General features: G+C 35.7%; 1 protein-coding gene across 1 annotated transcript in view; it reads right to left on the bottom strand.

The window, feature by feature from the left end:
* Positions 1–12,479, bottom strand: part of FAM208B (family with sequence similarity 208, member B) — a 120,477-nt gene that overhangs the window by 47,077 nt on the left and 60,921 nt on the right. The window contains exons 4-9 of the mRNA XM_006862790.1: positions 6,954–7,091; positions 6,710–6,828; positions 6,609–6,628; positions 6,405–6,504; positions 960–1,060; positions 64–167 (exon numbers count right to left, since the gene is read on the bottom strand). Coding sequence (XP_006862852.1) covers positions 64–167; positions 960–1,060; positions 6,405–6,504; positions 6,609–6,628; positions 6,710–6,828; positions 6,954–7,091 — 582 coding nt within the window. The remainder of the gene's footprint in view (positions 1–63; positions 168–959; positions 1,061–6,404; positions 6,505–6,608; positions 6,629–6,709; positions 6,829–6,953; positions 7,092–12,479) is intronic.

The raw sequence follows: 12,479 nt of genomic DNA, 5'->3' as shown, positions 1-12,479 counted from the left end.
CAGCCAGCTTATTATATATCAATTTCTAATTTGAGGAAAAATAAAAAGTATTCTGCTTCTTACCAATTCTTCATTTTTAATGTATTCTGTGAGTTTATCTATTTTTTCTCCTTGTTTGTTTGATAGCTCCACCTCATATAAATTGAAGCACATATCTTGGTGACAAACTGTAGAGACAAAACAACAACCCACAATATTTATTTTAAACATACTATTATACTTTTATAATCAACTTATTCTATTAGAAAGATGAAAGAACTACAGCTACTAAAAAAATACTTCTAAAAATTATATTTCAATATTCTTGGCTATAAATCACCTTAATAAAAAGTTATAGATTATTTGAAAACAAATCTTAACATTTACACTAAAAGCATTAAATTAATAAAACAACAAATATGTGAAAAAACACATATATCAATGTTCCATGAATTTCCTTCTTATATTTTTCGCTTTTTTATCTTCTGAGTTTAAAACTTCATAAATTAGTAAAAAAAATAACTGCTTTTAAGAAGAATATGTATGCGTTTCCTCTCAAAAATGTATGTAGTTTTAACAGTATTCTACATTAAAATGAGTCTACCATCTTATACAAAATTATCTTTCAGTTTCTAAGTGACCTAGAACTATAATAACACAAAAGTCACAAAATTTTACAATTTATGAATTACTCAAAAATCAGAATTGACGTGATGGCAACTGGTTTGGTTTGTGTGTGTGTATATAATGTGGTTGTGTTTTTTTTGTTTGTTTGTTTGTTTTTTAAGACAAAACATTTCTTGGGGGGAGTGTGTATTTGGAAGAATATAACCAAATCAAATCCCTTACCAACAAGTTAATTCCGACTTAAAAGCGAATCTAGAGGACAGAGTAGTACTCCATATATATTTGGAAGCGTGTTGAAAATAACTCAAACAAAGCCTAGGACATGTAGTGTGCCGTGTACCACCATCACACACCTTTTTGCTCCAAGTAATTCTGCTTTTGAAAGGCAGCTTCTGGTAGTCTCTTTTTCAAAGACGACACTTTCACTACGTACTTAAAATCTAGTTCCAATGGTCTAAAAAACAAAACAATATTAAGCAGTGAAATAAATATTGCAACTATGTATAACTTCATTTTTTTTCTAATAAAAAATAAAATTTAAAAATCGTAAGTATAATAATGCTCTTAAATTGATACTCTCCTAGGTTAAATAGTATGTGTATTTGTAGACTACAGATTTAGAAATATATCATCTCTAAACCATAGCCTGTCAGTATGTTCACATTTTCTAAATGCATTTACCAAAGTAAGTATCCTCCCATCTAGATTTATATACTTCCATTTGTCTCTGTAGGATAAACACTGTACTGAGAATCACAGGGTTAGCAATTTGAGCCTACCAGCCACTCCTTGGGAGAAAGAAGAGGCTTCCTCCTTATGAAAAGATTTACAGCATTAGGAACACTATACGTGGTCACTATGAGCCAGAACCGACTTGACCTCACTTAACAATAACAGTAATCCTTTCCCCCCAAATTCTGTACTCTTCAATTTACATACACCACATCAAACAGGCAGTTTTGGCATCCTCAAGGGAACCAAAAGTTCCTTTTAAGTGTTCTTGGGGCATAAAAAGAAGTCTGAAGAGTCAAGACCAGGGAGGCAAGATGAGTAAACTAAGGTTTCTCAATGAAATTTTCATAGAACAGTCCTTGCTCCCCTCCAAGAATGAGCAGGTACACTGTGATGAAGGGTGGGGGGAATCCTCGGTTAAAACTTTGCTGGCTTTTTCTCACCAATGCTCCTGTGATTATCTTGTGTCCTTTGACAAAATCTTTCAAGACAGCCCTCTTAGGATTCTAGAAAACAGTCACTGTAAACTGATGAGCTAACTATTTGTCTTGAATTTAACTGGCCCACCAGATCCACTTAGAAGCCACTGTTTTTATTGGACCGTGCTCTCTGGATTGTTTTCGTAAATCTAAGACTCGTCCTTGTTTCATTTCATTCCATAAAATCATCTTCATTAGCTTCCATTTTTCTTAAAAGCCTGATTGAAAGATCACCTCTTTCAATAGGCTGTTCTTCACACAACACTTTTGGCACCCATTCAGCTGAAAGTTTGCTGAGACCAAGATGTTCGCTTCTAATAGAAAACACCAAGTCATGTGAGATGCCAGGTTCAATAGCTATCACATAAATGGCAATTCTATGGTCTTCCACCAGTATCTGGACTTCAGTCACAGTTTTTTCATTCATTAAGGTTAATAGTTTTACCTCTTGGCTTATCTCTGAGATCTTCCCGGCCTTCCTTAAAATGCTTGATTCATCTAAAAACTGTTGTTTTATGTGGGGCAACATTACCATAAACTCGCTGCAAGGCTTCAATAATGTGCGAAGATGTTTACTGAGTTTTGTTTCATATTTAATACTAGTTGTTGTTGTTGTTATGTGCCGTGGAGTCAGTTCCGACTCATAGCGACCCTGTACAGGGTTTCCGAGGCTGTAAATCTTTACGGGAGCAGAAAGCCTCATCTTTCTCCCGCGGAACAGCTGGTAGTTTTGAACTGCTGACCCTGAGGTAACAGCCAGATTCGTAACCATAATGCTACCAGAGCTCTGGTATATTACAACTGACAGTGACCCTGTGTAGAGTTTCCAAGGAGTGGCTGGTAGATTTGAACTGCCAATCTTGCGGCTAGCAGTCCAGTGGTCATCCTACAATGCCACACCAGTACTTAGTCTCGTTGTTGTTAGGTGCCATCAAGTTTGTTTCAACTCACAGTGACCCTGTATAGCGTTTCCAAGGAACAGCTGGCGATTTTGAACCGCCTACCTTGTGGTTCAAACGAACATTGTGGTCCAGTACTTTATCCCACAGAGTCAGAAAAAAAAAAAGCAACAGTATACTATTTGTGACACGGCCTGTTGTTGTTGTTAAGTGCCGTCGAGTTGGTTCCGACCCATAGCGACCCTGACAGGGTTTCCAAGGCTGTAAATCTTTACGGAAGCAGAAAGCCTCATCTTTCTTCCGCAGAGCAGCTGGTAGTTTTGAATTGCTGACCTTGCGGTTTGCAGCCCAATTCATAACCACTACGCTACCAGAGCTCTGTGTATTTCCCCCATCTTCTTTTGATGCTTTCTGCATCGTTCAATAATTGGCCCACAGAATCGTTCAATGTTGCAATTAAGGCTTGTATTTTTCCTTCAGTTCTTTTAGGTTCAGAAATGCTGAGCATGGTCTTTCATTTGTTGTTGCTGCTGTTAAATGCTGTCGAGTAGGCTCTGACTCATAGCAATCCTGTACAGGGTTTCTTTCCAAGGACTAGGTGGGGTGAGTTTAAACCACTGACCTTGCGGTTCAAGCCCATCTTACAATCCAGTGCATTATACCACGGCACCACACCATTATTATTAGTGTTAGCATTTTACCATGTTTGCTTTATTAGTCTTTGTTTCTCTGTAAGCCTATTTTCTGGACCTTTTAAGAATAAAGTGTAAACATGCTGCCCCCCTTACAAGCATACCTTAGAGGTATTATGGGCTCAGTTCCAATCCACAGCAATAAAGTTAAGTAACACAATAAAGTCAAACAAGTTCTTTTAGTTTCTCAGTGCATGTAAAAGTACTTACACTATTAAGTGTACAATAAAATCATGAAAAAAGTCTGAAATATTGTGAGAATTATCGAAATGTGACAGAGACATGAAATGAAGTAAGCACACACAGTTGGGAAAACAGCATCAATAAACGTGTTTGATGCACTGTTGCCACAACCTTCAATTTGTGAAAAATACAGTATCTGTGAAGTGCAACAAAGCAAAGCACAAGAAACTGAATTATGCCTGTAATGCTAAATATTTCCTTGTATTAACAAATAAAAACATTTTCTATGTTGTTGTTGCTGGTTCTCACAACTGGACCAATAAGCAACATCATGGTAAAGGGAGAAAATACTGAAGTTATCAAGGATTTCATTTTACTTGAATCTACAATCAATGCCCATGGAAGCAGCAGTCAGGAAATCAAACTACTACATGTTCCACTGGGAAAACATGCTGCAAAAGACCTCTTTAAAGTGTTAAAAAGCAGAGGTCACTCTGAGGACTAAGGAGCACCTGACACAAGCCATGGCATTTTAAATCTCCACATATACATGTGAAAGCTGTCCAATGAATAAGGAAGATTTAACTGATACCTCTGAAGCATGATGTTGGCAAAGAACAAATTTGTCTCAGAAGTACAGATAGAATCCTCCTTACAAGTGAGGATGGTGAGATTTTGTCTGACTTTTATTGGACATGTTATCAGAAGGGACCAGTTCCTTTAAAAGGGCATGATGTTTAGTAGAGTGTCGGCAAAAAAGAAGACCTCAGTGAGATGTACTGACATAGTGGCTTCAACAGTGGACTCAAACATAGCTGAGATTGTGCAGATGGTGTAGAACTGGGCTGTATTTCATTCAGTTATACATGGGAATGCTATGAGTCAGAATCAACTCAATAGTACCTAACAAGAACGGCTATCAATGACATTATTGAAATGTCATCAACTCTTCTATATGGTGGTCCAGTGGTTGTGCACACGACTGGTAAACAAAAAGGTCAGCAGTCGGAATCCCCTAGTTTCTCTGCGTGAGGCAGATATGGCTCTCTGTTCCTGAAAAGACTCATAGCCTAGGAAACCTACGGGGCAGTTCTACACTATTCTGTAAGATCCCAATGAGTTAGACTTGTTGGCAATGTCTTTGGCTTTCTGGTGAAAGCAAAAGAATACAATTCAGAATCTAACTCAGGAACACACATTGTATTTAGTTTTCATGTCTTTTTAATCTCCTTCAAGTACTGACTTTTATATTTTTAAATACAGACCATTTATTTTGCAGATGTCCCTCATTCTGACTACACGAGCTATTTCCTACTGATTAGGTTTTTGGCAGCAATACCACAGAAGTGATGCAGTATCCTCTGTGCATACCAGAAGGCACATGATAGATATCCCACTACTGGTGATATTAGGAGTCCTTGTGTGGCAGTCTAGGATAAGCACTCAACCACAAGTTCAATGGTTCAAACTCAGCAGCCACACTTTGAGTCACTATGAGTTGGAACCGACTCGACAGCACGTTAACAACAACTGGTGATATTAACCATTTGATAAAGATGGTACCACTTTAAAGTCTGTATCTTTCCTTTTGTAATTATTAAGCAAGTTATGGGGAAATACATTGAGACTATGCAAATACCATCACATATTTACCTATTATTTTTAGCATCCACTGACTATTATCATGTTCCCAAAAGCTGATCAGTTTATCATTCTTTCTCTATTAGTTGTACTCTATAATGAGGAAGAACTTTTCCTTCTCTCCCATTTAATTAGTCATATATAAATTTTATTTTATTTTATATGAGTTATGATACTACTGCCTCTTCTTTAAGAATTAAGTATTAAGAACAAATTCTGATTGTTGTTAAATGCCATTGCATTTTGGTCAACTCATACAGACCCTGTATAGGGTTTCTGAGGAGGAGCTGGTAAGTGTAAACCGCTGACCTTGTGGTTCAAACTGGCCTTGTGGTCTAGTGTCTATCCTACACCAGTACTCCATGAATTTTGATAGTACACCAATTTTTGCCTAAACATTTCAATTAAACTACATCTATCTTTCAGTGGAAAAAAGCTCTAGTAGCATAGTGGTTATGAGTCAGAGTGCTAATCTCATGGTCAGCAGTTCGAAACTAACAGTGGTTCTGCAGAAGAAAGACGAGGCTTTCTGCTCCTGTAAAGATTTACAGCCTCGGAAACCCCATAACAGGGTCGCTATAAGTCAGAACTAACTCCACGGCATACCACCACAACTACCATCTTTCAGGGGTACCGTCTAAGAACAGACCAAGCAAAAAGATTTCATAAGACGTTCTTCACAGTTACCCAGGAGAAAATGTTCATTATGATAACTCGTTGTAATATAAACACATATAACAATGACTCTATTTAATATTGTTCACAGAATATCATGTGGAAATTAGACTCAGATATTGACTATCTTAAAAATGACTTACTCTATGTCTGCCATTTAGGCAACTCTGATTTGGGTTTTGGGAAAGTCAAACTTCTACTATAAAATCATTTATTCTCAGAGATCATTATCCCATTAATGGATTTAGGTTTCTAAAATTTTAACAATGGTTTGTCTAAAGTTATAAACCTAAGTTATTTCAAAGTCAATGCCAAAATTTAGATAAAACTTTAGACTTCTGTAAAACGATCCTGTGCTCTATATATTTACCAGTCTAAAATCAAGTATAACTGCAATATTTTACACTAATTTTACACCATAAATTACTAAGTCTTCAAACTAAGAATAAAAGTATTACTTTTAATACTGTTAGAAAAGGACAAAATTCAGTACTTACAGCTGTGTTGGAATCATTGCACCATAAGTGGACCAAAGAGTTATATCACACAGAAAACAGCCTTGAATAATTAATTTCCTTTTCCACGGAGAGCTGGGAACTTTAAGAAATGATGGTAATAAAGAAACAGATTGTTTTATTTATTAATGATACCTTTAATTTGAATAAAAACACAAAGGAATAATCAGTAATATAATTTCTTACCATTTTCAAGGAGTTCTGGTCTGGGAGAAAAAGAGACATAAATTTTTAAAACTGCAAAGGAAGCAAATCTAATAAAACAAAGTATGTAAATAATTACTTACATGCTTGTGTGAGCAGCCATGTTTCTAGGTTCCCTGTATTGAAAAGCTACAATTACATAAGGACAGAGCTGTCTGGGTCGCTCAGCAACAGTGCTGCCAGAAAGTTCATACAGGTAATACTGAAAGGAGAAAATTAAGTATTATCAGGGTAGTACTGAGAAATATTTACAACAAGTTTATCTCAACCCTACCCAACTCTGAAGTTTGTCAAATTAGATTAATTATTTATTCACAGGTGACATACCTGACTCAGTTCGAAGGCGCGAAAATGACTTGTCCTGGAAGAAACTTTGCTAGTATTTGTAGCCACGTGGCAATCATAGCCAAAAGAAGGTCTAGTATAGTTAGTTGTATAATTCTCAGGTACCAACTTTACTTTCCCCTAGAATGAAACATTAAGATGTATTAGATGTCTTCAAAAGTAGTAAGTAACTTGTATTCTAGGATTCACTAAAACATAGTCTAATGAAGACATGGATATGTTTCAATTAATAGTTTATTGTTTTCTATTACACTTTTTAGAAAACCAATTATCTAAACACTATAATAGTTTCAATTATCTATGAACTCCTTAAAATTCTATAAAAAAATTAGTGTGTTTTGTTTGGGCATCTTTCTGAGGCAAATGTTCCTAACTTTTATCACAGTATTAAAGGAATATATGAATTACTTCAAATTTAAGGGAACTTTTAACAGCAAAATTATCTAGCCTACTAAGAGATACCAGCTGGCTATTCAATTAACTGTAACTTAAAGATGACAAGTTAAAAATTTCAAAGTTAAGTTTCTACACTGAAGTATTAAATGTTCCATTATCAATTACAAACCTAGAGATACTTCTCTTCATCTGTTATTGTTAAGTGTTGTTGAGTTGGTTCTGACTCATAGCAATCCTTTATAGGGTTTCTGAGGAGGAACTGGTGGGTTTAAACTGATTTGCATTTCATACTCTAGTGCTTACCCTATAGCACCACATACAACTCCTCTATTCATCTGTTATTGCTGTTAAGTGTCATCGAGTCATTTCGACTCATAGTGATCCTGCATAGGGTTTCCAAGAAACAGCTGGTGAGTTTGAACCACTGGCCATGCGGTTTAAACCACCTTGCAGTCTAACACATTAACCCATAGTGGCACACCAGGACTCCATCTAGGACCTGATAAATCAAGAAAGAGCGAATAATGTCTTCAAGATCTTGGCAGACGACTGGCTTGATCACTGAAAAGCTGACAGAATTTCCCATTATAGATTTCTGCTCATCCAGGGTAACTTGTCTCCCAAAAAAGTTAAAAAAAAAGTCTATAATATAATGAAAATGTTAAAAGTATCCTGTGAGTTTATATGAAGAGGCTTCCAGAAATTTGTGGAAAAATTCTATCATCCATGAATTTTTGAAGCCCCCTCATATATAAACTAGATATGGATTTTTTTTTTTTAATAAAAAAAATCTATATTTTTAAGGAAAAATACATTCAACAAAATGTATATCAAATATGCCAAAGTGGGATGTGGGATTATATGTCATTTTTTTTTTAAGCCTTACGAGATAAACATAATTCGTTTATTTAAAAGCTAACTTTTTCATTTATAAACCCATCAAAGGCAATGCTTTGAAGGAGGCCAGGATGGCCAAACTTTGTCTCTCATACTTCGGACATATTGTCAGGAGGGACCAGTTGCTGGAGAAGGATACCATGTTTGGTAAGTTGGAGGGTCGGAGAAAAAGAGGAAGACCCCCAGCGAGATGGATTGGCAAAGGGCACCATCAATGGGCTCAATCATGGCAACAACTGTGAGGTTGGCCCAGGACCAGGCAGTATTTTGTTCTGTTGTGCATAGGGTCACTATGAGTCGGTACCAAGTGGATGACATCTAACAACAACAACAACAAAAAAGAATAAAAAGAGTACTTCTCAGAGAGCATTCAGTAAGCAATCTTTATCTTCTCCCCATCAAATATCTGGGTGTGGCTGATGTTTGAGCAATAAAACATGGAAGACTTATAGCATAGACAAAATTAAATCACAATTAATTCTTTAAAAAATTATTTTAAAAGGAATGATCTCCCCAAACAGGGAAAACAGTGACAAAAAGGCTGAGGTACAGTAAAATAAACAGAAATTCAAATACATATTTATGATCTAAGTTGACAGACAGCAGGATTATAGTACTCATCACAGAGAAGACAAGGAGTAAAAGCAGTCCCTATACTTCTGTGCAATGCTACTTTTACCCCATGTCTTGAACACAAACTTTGGAAAATAAAGAGTTCAGTTTTAGGAATAAAAAGTCAGTATTGTTGGGTTTATAACCAAAGAACTTAAGATAGTAAGAAAGGTAAAACAAAACAAAACCAGCCCAACAGACTCTAAAATCAAATCTTCCTGCTATTCAGGTGAAAATTCTAATTGGATGACTCATTTATACAAAGCTATTTAAAGATTTGTAAGAATTTCTGAGATTATTATACAGATATCACATGAAGGTATGAAATAGCAAAAACATCACATTAAGGAAAACAACTATGCTGACGTCTGGATGTTTCAAGGATAAAGAAAACAAAGATTTCTTATTTTCATCATTTAAATCAGACAATTAGTCCTGCTTTCTGAAATTCTTCTTTTTATAAATGGAATTACATCACTTCACAAGCAGCAGCAGCAGCACTGCACTGCTACCTACAAGGTTGGCAGCTCAAACCCACCAGCTGCTCAATGGGAGAAAAATTAGGCTTTTTACTCGCACAGATCTTTGAAGTCTGGGAAACCCTATACAGGACTGCTATGACTTGGTTTAAAAAGTAGTACCACAAGACAGAGGAGCTCTGGTAGCTTTGTGCATTACAAATTGAGCTGCTAACCACAAGGTCAGCAATTTGAATCCATCTACCAGCTGCTCCACGGAAAAGATTTTACAGCCTCGGAAGCCCTATAGTATACAGGGTCCAACTAAGAGCTGGAACCAGCGCTACAACCCATAACCACAACCACCACCACCACCAACTCGAGACAGGATGAGAAAGACTTTTCCCTGAATGTTTATTGCTTTGGGGTGCTTACAAATAAAGTTCACAGATTAATTGGTAAATGAAGAAGGGTTGCTTTTAACAGAAATAAAAACAATCAGCTATTTTCTTCTGTATTCAGGTAGCTGTCTTTGACAAAGACCATTATCATTGCTAGATAATCTTCAATTTTTTTAAAAAAAAAAGCATTAATGCACATTTAGGCTTTACCTTAATAAGATTAAAAATTACAACATAGCCAGATTTTCCATGATACCAAGGTCTTGGATGAAGATAGTCTGAGTATTTGGAAAGGTATACGCCTATAAAAGTATATAAAACATAGATTAATTGTCACTTAAAAATTAATTTATAAAGGCTGTTAATACACATACAATTCACATGTAGAGCTACCTATACTAAACAAGTTTACACAAAAAAATATAAAAGTTAACTCTAAAAATTTGTATTGAAACAGCTTCCTTTGGGGGAAAAAATCACTATTTTCTGTTGATATAAAGGTATAAAACATTAAGGTTAAGGCAAGATGGAATATATCTGTCTAACAACTAATTTTTAGTGTGGTATAATATTTTTCTTTAAAGTAAAAACATCAAAAATTTGTAAAATTCTATAGTTGGCACATTTTTTCCTCCAGAAAATCTAGTCCATGGCAGGCTGCTTACTGTATGGCAGATTCTGTTTTAGGCAGCAGGGACACAAATGTCAATCTCTGCCTTTGAGAAGCTTATTTTGCAAGAGTGTAAATTCTGTTGAGACAAGGGTCATATTTGTTTTGTTCACCACTATAGTCACATCATAGTACAACATAGGTGCATGACGCATATTTATCAAAAATATGTTGTAAATGAGGGAACACAGAAAGGGAAACAATTAAGTATAATTAAATGTTATAAAGAGGTTTGTATAAAGAACAAAAATCATATAATTAAATTTGTCTAGGAAACAAGTTCCTTGGAAAGTGGGAAAAAATAATGGAAGCATAAAGATTATAAATTGCTTTAGGACATAGTGTGGGGAATGGGAGAAGTGGTGGAAGCAGAGGCTGAACAGAAAGATTGGAACTGAATACTAAAAATCTTTGTATGATTTACTAATCACCTTTAGATTTTATTCTGTAGACAACACAGGACAAATTAAAGAGAAGAGAGATGAGAAACAAGAAAACCAATTAGAAAGCTACTTTCAGTTTAGACCTGAGAGGAGGAGGGTTCAGATGAGAACAGCAGTGAAAATAAAGGACAGAATTCAGAGGTATCCTTAACTGACAGTTATTTTTTTTGAAAAAACACAAGACAATGGGTGAGAAAACTTTGATGCAGTGGAAAAAGTAATGAGTTTATGGTCAGGTGCTTGGGTTCCAGTTCCAGGTTTACCACTTTCTAACCACAAGACCTATGAGTAAGCCACCTGAGAGGGAAGGGTGGTTCAGCAAGGCTTGGGCCATGGGTATAGACTTGACAGTGTTCTCAAGAAGATTTAAAAGATAATAATAAACTATAAGGCTCTGTTGTTGTTTGTTGTTAAGTGCCATTGAGTCAGTTCAACCCATGGTGACCCTGTATAGAGTTTCTGAAGAGCAGGTGGTGAGCTTGAACCGCCAACCTTGCAGTTCAAATGGCTTTGCAGTCTGACACATTAATCCACAGCACCACACCAGGACTCCATATTAATATAAACTATTACGATTACACATAACTACTCATTTACATTCAAGCCAGAAAACTACAAACATAATACAGGGGGCAGTGTTATTCTATTTTCAACTCCACTATATGAGTTTAAGAAAAATGTGTGGGATTTCAGCCTCTCCCTTTATCACTCTTACTGATGCCAGTTTCTCAAATCTAACATATAATTGTTAACAAGTAAAAATGCCCTTAGTTTTTAAAGATGTATGCTGAGGTGTTTACCTAGAATTTTCAAGTTCTTCAAGCAAAGAAAAAAAATGAAACAAATAATGCAAAAGATTACCTGTTAAACCTGTGTTATAAGTGTATTATACTATTCTGTCTACTTTTTCAATATGTACAAAATTTTCATAATAAAAAGAAGAGAAAAAGGTGCAAACAATTGGGATAAAAGAGGCAAGATGTCATACAAATGTTTACATGCTTTGTTTTGTTTTTAAACAAAGAGTTACTATATAACCCACACATTTTACTCCTAAGTATATACTCAGGTACCGTATTGGTTACAAATCGGGTTGCTAACCTCACAGTCAGCAGTTCGAAACTACCAGCTGTTCCGTGAGAGAAAGATGAGGCTTTCTGCTGCCGTAAAGATTTACAGGCTCGGAAACCCTGTACAGGGTCACTAAGAATCAGAACTGACTACGTAGTACACAACCACCACCAGCACAATATACTCAAGAGAAATGAAAACATAAAACCACATAAAAACTTGTACGTAAGTGTTTATAGCTATATTATGCATAAATGTCAAAAAGTGGAGGGAAAACAACTGATGAATAGATTAAAAAAATATAATGGACTATTGTTGTTAAGGTTAAGTACTGTTGAGTTGGTTATGACTCAGCAACCCTCTATAAGACTACTGAGAAGCTGCTGGTGGGTTTGAACCCCAATGTAGCGGTTAGCAGTCCAGTGCTTACCCTAAAGCACCACACAAACCACAGAAATGAAGTACTGTTATACGAGTGAAACTTGAAAACATTACGCTAAGTGAAAGTCATAAGAAACCATATACTGCACAACTGTATTTACATAAAATTTCTATAATAA

The sequence above is a fragment of the Chrysochloris asiatica genome, unplaced genomic scaffold (assembly GCF_000296735.1).
Source record: "Chrysochloris asiatica unplaced genomic scaffold, ChrAsi1.0 scaffold00050, whole genome shotgun sequence".
NCBI classification, from domain to species: domain Eukaryota; kingdom Metazoa; phylum Chordata; class Mammalia; order Afrosoricida; family Chrysochloridae; genus Chrysochloris; species Chrysochloris asiatica.
The sequence above is the reverse complement of the archived record's forward strand: the minus strand, read 5'-3'. Positions and strand labels throughout refer to the sequence as shown.